Source organism: Cryptotermes secundus, unplaced genomic scaffold (genome assembly GCF_002891405.2).
Source record: "Cryptotermes secundus unplaced genomic scaffold, Csec_1.0 scaffold298, whole genome shotgun sequence".
Lineage (NCBI taxonomy): Eukaryota > Metazoa > Arthropoda > Insecta > Blattodea > Kalotermitidae > Cryptotermes > Cryptotermes secundus.
The window spans coordinates 389-8,208 of record NW_019741976.1 but is presented as its reverse complement, the minus strand read 5'-3'; the positions used below and the strand labels follow the sequence as shown (position 1 = coordinate 8,208).

Sequence of the window (7,820 nt, the reverse complement as noted above, 5' to 3'; positions counted from 1 at the left end):
AGCAGCAGTGTTGATATGTTATGGCTTTTATGCCTCTAGGCTCCAGCTATGATCACTGACAAACCTGTCCTTTGCATGCCTGACTTGGATAAATGTAGGAGTATACATTTTGATGGAAGCACTTATGGGGTGGGATTTCCATGTTCCAATGATAGGAATGCAGGGACAGTAATGGTGATGGTTGGCAGAGCAAATTGTAGCTTATTATTGGATTTAGACCATTGTGAGGATCAGATGTTTGCCATATGCAGAAGGTTTTGACTTTAATAGTGTAGAAGGAAGGAGAAGGCACATGGAAATTATGCAGTGTTATTTCAGATAAGAAGAAAATATATATTTGCCAAAATTAAAATCAACTTGTTGTGCAGAAGCAGTTTCCTGTAATGAGGGTTGTCTCTATGTGGTAAGTAAAAGTCAACCAACATTTTGGAGGAACATGTGGCCTCCAGGATCAAAGAATAAGACATGCAAGAAACTAGCATGAAGTGGATAGCATCCAGAGAAGGTAGAGGAATATTCCTAGTAAAAGGTGAGTGCACAACTATATACAGTCTTGTTGTTAGGACTTCTTATTTCTAAGGGAAAATTTTGAAAGGAATTTTAAAAATTTGTAAGTGTTCCTTTAAAACGAAATATTAAAAATTTTAATGACTGTGAAGGTTGAGGAATGCATGAAGAACAAAAAAGGGAAAAAAAATCAAAATGGATCACACAAGGGACAAAGGTATCTAGACAGAGGCTGCAACTATTACGTTTGTTAAAAGGAAGATGTCCCTGACAGTTCACACTTTGAAGTAAATATCAGAGAATTTATAAAAAAGTAATTTCTGTTGCCCGTCAAAGAGAAAATGACCGAATTATTAAAAGATCAGTCAAAAATTAAAAAATTCTATGGCAAATAATGAAAAAGGAGCCAGGAAATAATTGTACAGAAATAGAAAATATTTCTTTAGAAATAGACGCTACAAACCCACAGGATGTATCCCAACAATTTAATGAATTTTTGTAAATAGTGTACACAAACTGATACATTTAAATAAAAATTGTAAAATTGACCATGCAACTACAAATGATGTGATATAAAATCCAAATGTGNTTTACAGCAATTCAAACTTTTATTCAAGAAATTCAGAAAACTCTAGATAATAAACAACTGGCATTTGGTATATTTTTGGACCTATCACAGGCTTTTGATGTTCTTAATCATAACTTGCTGCTCGCAAAGTTGGAACCACATGGACTGAGAGGAATATCTCGTGCATGGATGAGATTGTATCTTATGGATAGATCACAGTTTGTTGAAATTCACTATATGGATCAAAAGACTTCTAAAATTAAGACAGTTACCTCTTCCCTTAAAGCAATTAAATATGGTGTACCTCAAGGTTCTGTTTTGGGACCCCTTTTATTCCTATTATTTATAAATGACCTGCCCCGAGTTATACATAATGCAGAGGTAGTACTGTTTGCTGATGATACAAATATATTGATTACGGGAAAAAATATCTTACCATTAAATGAAAAAAATCAAAATGTAAAGAATCAATTAGAAAATTGGTTTTATGAAAATCGTTTAATAATAAACACGGATAAGTCAAAGGTATTATTTTTTTTTCAGGGAAGTGGATCTATTCCAAGTACCAGACCCCTTTTTTATATAAATAATAAGGAGGTGGTGTGTTCAGTGGATGTAAAATTTTGGGGTATTTGCATTACTGAAGATTTAAGTTGGGCAACCCACACTCAATATGTGTCAAAAACTTAGCAAGACTATCTATTTGATAAAATCCCTAAGGGACTCAGTGAGCCAAACTGTTTTAAGAAGTGCGTATCTTGCAAAATCTGAGTCCGTGTTGAAATACGGTATCATTTGGGGGGGGGGGTTGCAAAAGGACTCTGAAGCTCTATTTAAACTGCAGAAAAAATGTGTAAAGGTGGTAAAAGGTGTTAAAAATAGAGTTTCCTGTAGAAATTTGTTTCATGAATTAAAGATTTTAACTGTTACTTCCTTATATATTTTTGAGATTCTATGTTTTATAATAAAAAATAAGATTCATACCACCCAGTATTCTGATGTTCATGGCTATAACACTATTCATAAACACAATTTGTATGTACAATTTTGTAATACTGAGTGTAGCAAGAGAGGGGTGATTAGTATGGGAACCAAAATATTTAATGACCTTCCAATTGAATTAAAGAATGTAATAAATTTTAATGTTTTTAAGAAGAAACTTAAGAATTATTTGTTTTGTAATGTCTTCTATTCTCTTGAGGAATTTTTTAATAATTGTTGACATGGACTGCTTGTTGATAAATCTGTCTGTATGTTTAAAATATTTATTCTTATGTGTCTTTTGGAGTATTTATTATTCTTAAATTAAGTTAAAAAGTACTTTGAAATGTATTACTAAATTATAGTATAGTAGTAATTATAGTAGTATTTTATGATCTCAGTAGTATTATTTAACATATCTGTATATTGACTTGGTACCTTGTACTGTTTTTATTTATGTGTTTTGTCTGACTTCTCCACATCCTCTGAATGTATTTCTAGTATTGGATTTATGGAAATGAAGACTACTACTACTAAATAGTGATAAATCACTCTGTGTATGTAATGTTATTTTTTAGTTATGTTATTTTTGATGTGAAGTTGTTATTATTTGACATGTCCAACTGTAACTGTCTACAGCTATGGATGAAATAAATAATAATAATAATAATTATAATGATTATCTCAATTAAACTGCATTCAATTTATTCCATTAAATTCCTAACAAATGTTATAGCCAAGAAAATTCTAATACTGCTGATTTTTATGTACTACTTCACTTCTCAAAAAATTACTGAAGATAATATTTCATATTTTTCTTTCCCTTATGCTATGCCATCTCCCTGACTCAATTACAGCCCTGGTGGTAAGATACTCAAACAACTGCATAAGATGATAACAGATAAATAGGCTTAATATTTAAAATGCCGACAAACAATATGACGATAAATCTTTCATACTATGTCTTTCTGCATGAAGGGGACTTACTTCAGACGAGACTTACCAAAATCCTGTTGGTTTCTGGGAGTTTAACAGAGTTTTTAGTCCAGTCAACAACAGGAATAGGAGCTCCTGATAAAGGAATTTGGATATTAATTGGCTCTCCAGCACGCACTTTGATCTTCTTACCAATAAGACCGTCCAAATACAGTTTTGGTTTTTCTGGAAGATAAACTTTACTTAGTACAAGAAGATATTAAAACCACAAAAAAGAGACTGATTTACAGAATAAGTACACTTAATTCAGAAAACATGATGAAATATACCTCTCATAGGCTTAGCTGTGATAGCTGCTGATGTGTCACTAGGTTTGCCATGGCCAGCAGCATTGATGGCTGTAACACGGTATTCATACTGGCGACCCTCTAGCACGTGGTCATCATAATACTCAAGATGCTGAAACATTGTCCATCATGTTTCACTACTGACATAATTAATATCTGCAACTCATATAAATTAAAATAAATGTTCAAAAAGAGATATTCTACAGTCAGAAACTTTCATACAACATTAATATAAAGTACTATTTGAAGGAAGACCTATACACTATGAGTGCTGGAAACTAAGTGTTGTTAACTGGCCTTCATATTAAAAGTAGTATGCAATTCTCTCAATGTCTTGATGAAGTTTCAAGCATACAGAATATGTAATATATAATATAATTAAATAATCTATAATGTTGCTGGAACAGAAAAAATAGATTCAAAATTGCTGGGCTGTGTCAAAAAATATTACGAGCAAATATCATTTTAAATGGGGGTTACATGTTTCTTCTGTACAGTTCTCCAAATCTGAATATCTGCTTTGTTGAAACTATTAAATGCATTGCAACTCTGATAACACATTGTGAATGTGCCATACACTATTAATTCATAATTTTCATACAAGTCATACTTACTTTTGTATTTCAATTCATTTGAGAAAAGTTCAAGAAAATTTCTGCTATTTATCTTAATACCTTCACTGGGTCCTTGTTGAGCTTGACCCAGCGACCTGTCATGCGTTCTCTCCTCTCCACATCATAGCCAATAATTGGAGAACCACCATTGCTAATGGGAGGTTTCCACTTGATTTTTATATGGTCTTTATCAGTATCAACAGCTTCAGGGCGACCAGGACGTCCAGGAACATCTGTAATGCGATTTTTTTCATAAATCACTGTATATTTACAGATGTCAGTTCATTTATCAGTATAATATCCTGTTTGCAGAGTTACTGTTGAATTATAAACAATTTCTTAAGTCACTAAATTTTCTCTGGCTTCATTTTCAGTTGTCACAAATTATCTGACTGAATATTGCAGTGTTGGTGCTAGCACTCCTGACTTGTACTGGGGTACTTTTTCGAATCCTGTTCAGGATATTAGCCATCTCGACAGAGATTTCTTGTGGTCTTATTCAGTATCCCCAGGAAAATGCTGAGACAGTATAGTAAAATGGCAAGACACTTCCTTGAATACCCTTCCCAACTAATCTTTCAGAACTCCATTTGAAAATTTATACCCAACGTAATTGAAAGGCTTGACTAAATAAGCAAAGAAGCAACCTACTTGATTAAGAAGACTTTTTTAATTTTCAACACAGATTTCTTTGTTTAACTGAGTCAAACAAGTAAGTTTTATAGAATGCTGTTAATTGGTAAACATTTCATATGATTTTATACCACAACCCACCAAACTGACTCTTTGCAACAACTGGTTTCTGTGTGTTGAGAGGATCAGAGCGACCTTGGAGATTCTCAGCAGATACTCGGAACTCATATTTGGTGCCTTCCAGAAGGCGCGGGACAGTTGCATGATTATATTTTGGATTTACAAAACTGACAGCTGGTACCCAACCACCACCATGTGTCAGGTCTCTCTTCTCAATTACATAACCACTGAAACAAAAGAGAACCATCAATAAATACATAAACAAATGTAAGTTGACAGTCAAACTAAATACCTTCTAAAATACAATGCCCCTACTTGTTTCAACAGGGTCACATTTTATTTAGAGTTTTCATAAACTGAGCTGGCATTCTGCAACAAACCTACTTTCCACCAGGAAGAGAATAATAGAAACTGATCTCATCTGAAACATGTCAAAATTACATAAACAACTTACGTAATCTCACTACCACCATTGTCACTTGGTGGTTTCCATGACAAGGTTACACTTGATCCTGTGATTTCCTCATACTCAAGTGGAGCTTCTGGAGGTGAAGGTCGATCTAAAACAGAAGTCATTATTTTAGCTATTTCTTTACTATTCAATATATTATTCTTTAATTGTACATAAGAGTCAGCCTAAGACAGTGAAATATAATATTATACTGCCTATACTTATCTATCCCACAGTGCAAAATTTCACAAGTATGAATATACAGCAGAGCTTAGCTTTCTGATTCATAATTACTGACTCAACAATTTGCACACCACCTACCAGCTAAAATGATTTGATGTATCTGTATTTAATCCACTACAGATGAAGAGACCAGCTAGTTGTTAGTCAGTCAGAATGGGACTTCTTTTCATGCCACCTACCTACTTGATTGATTTAAGATATTCACTTTAAAGTTACTATTGCTGAAGAGACTGGCTTGTTGTTAATAAATCAGTACGGTATTTCTGTCAACATACACCATCAACTATAACAGACCAATCTTCAAGCAGAAAGTATAAACATGAAAGCTGCTGTTTTAAGGTTATGTGAGGATTTTATAATGGGATTTTATGTGCAACTGCATTTGTTACCAAAGAGACATGGCATTTCCAGCAAGTTGTTTTCTGGACGGTCTTGACACATAGAAGGTTTATGTGCAAATTAGTATTTCCTGAAATCTGAATGATAAATAGTACAAGACCAATCATTTGGAAATATAGATTGTCACTGAACCCCCACATGGTTCTTAACTTCTTTAGTTTTTACTTTAGATTTTCCTTATTCTTGTGTTCTTTATTTTAATGGCCAACAAACTATAGTGGACTTATGAGACCATTAGACTCATAATTCAGATGAATGTTGCATGTCTTACAGATATTTCACCAATTGCCTGAGCAATTATTCACTCAAAAATATCCATTATTACAAAATATCTAATCTCTACTGAAACATTTAATAAAATACTACTGAGATTCAGTATGATATTTATAGTTTATTCCATAATATTAACAAAATTATTTTATTTGTAAAGTTTATATTTTTACAGTGATTCTTAAAAATTTTGGAGGATTTTCTTCTGGGCTCTGATGCCATAGAATATTTGAAAATATTTCCAGTATTTCAGAGGAACACAGAGTACAAATTTTCAGGCAATAACTAATGACAACGGATGAAATCCTATTTATATAGGAAATGGCATGCAGGTGTCAGACTGCATGGAGAACATGAACAACAAGCATCTTGGTCAAATGACTGGGAAGTATTGACATCAGCATTTTGGTCAAAAGTTTTGGCTGCATTGACATTTCCACCTTGGCTAAAAGATTATGATGCACTAATAACAGCTTGGATTACAACATCAGTGAAGCACCTGTGATTGTGCTATATCAGAACACATGGAAACAAACATACAGAGGCTGATTCCTCAGTAAAAATTTGAGCCAACCATTCATGAATGATGATAAGAAAGAAGCCACACACAGAGAGAAAAGATATCAGCTGTCCTCATTAGGGAACTGATAGTGCCCTCTGTTCCTCTTTTACTGACACCTGATTCTCTGGAGCTTGAAGGACCATTCCTATATTCTACAGCATTCAATGTCATTTCATATTGTAATGTGTATAGTTAGGCAATGGCGTGATAAACACCTTCTCGTTTAAGTACTTGGCAACAATATATGATCATTGCTAGGTAATGACTAAGTAAACATGTTAACANGCTTGACTAAATAAGCAAAGAAGCAACCTACTTGAATAAGAAGACTTTTTTAATTTTCAACACAGATTTCTTTGTTTAACTGAGTCAAACAAGTAAGTTTTATAGAATGTTGTTAATTGGTAAACATTTCATGTGATTTTATATCACAACCTACCAAACTGACTCTTTGCAACAACTGGTTTCTGTGTGTTGAGAGGATCAGAGCGACCTTGGAGATTCTCAGCAGATACTCGGAACTCATATTTGGTGCCTTCCAGAAGGCGCGGGACAGTTGCATGATTATATTTTGGATTTACAAAACTGACAGCTGGTACCCAACCACCACCATGTGTCAGGTCTCTCTTCTCAATTACATAACCACTGAAACAAAAGAGAACCATCAATAAATACATAAACAAATGTAAGTTGACAGTCAAACTAAATACCTTCTAAAATACAATGCCCCTACTTGTTTCAACAGGGTCACATTTTATTTAGAATTTTCATAAACTGAGCTGGCATTCTGCAACAAACCTACTTTCCACCAGGAAGAGAATAATAGAAACTGATCTCATCTGAAACATGTCAAAATTACATAAACAACTTACGTAATCTCACTACCACCATTGTCACTTGGTGGTTTCCATGACAAGGTTACACTTGATCCTGTGATTTCCTCATACTCAAGTGGAGCTTCTGGAGGTGAAGGTCGATCTAAAACAGAAGTCATTATTTTAGCTATTTCTTTACTATTCAATATATTATTCTTTAATTGTACATAAGAGTCAGCCTAAGACAGTGAAATATAATATTATACTGCCTATACTTATCTATCCCACAGTGCAAAATTTCACAAGTATGAATATACAGCAGAGCTTAGCTTTCTGATTCATAATTACTGACTCAACAATTTGCACACCACCTA

The 7,820-nt window shown here is 33.6% G+C and overlaps 1 protein-coding gene across 2 annotated transcripts in view; it reads right to left on the bottom strand.

The window, feature by feature from the left end:
- Window positions 1-7,611, bottom strand: part of LOC111872863 (twitchin) — a 77,725-nt gene extending 70,114 nt beyond the window's left edge. For both annotated transcript variants that reach the window (XM_023867091.1, XM_023867092.1), the window contains exons 1-5: window positions 7,504-7,611; window positions 7,071-7,276; window positions 4,014-4,186; window positions 3,322-3,451; window positions 3,060-3,217 (exon numbers count right to left, since the gene is read on the bottom strand). In XM_023867091.1, coding sequence (XP_023722859.1) covers window positions 3,060-3,217; window positions 3,322-3,451; window positions 4,014-4,055 — 330 coding nt within the window. In that variant the 5' untranslated portion in view covers window positions 4,056-4,186; window positions 7,071-7,276; window positions 7,504-7,611. The remainder of the gene's footprint in view (window positions 1-3,059; window positions 3,218-3,321; window positions 3,452-4,013; window positions 4,187-7,070; window positions 7,277-7,503) is intronic.
- Window positions 7,612-7,820: the final 209 nt, after the last annotated feature.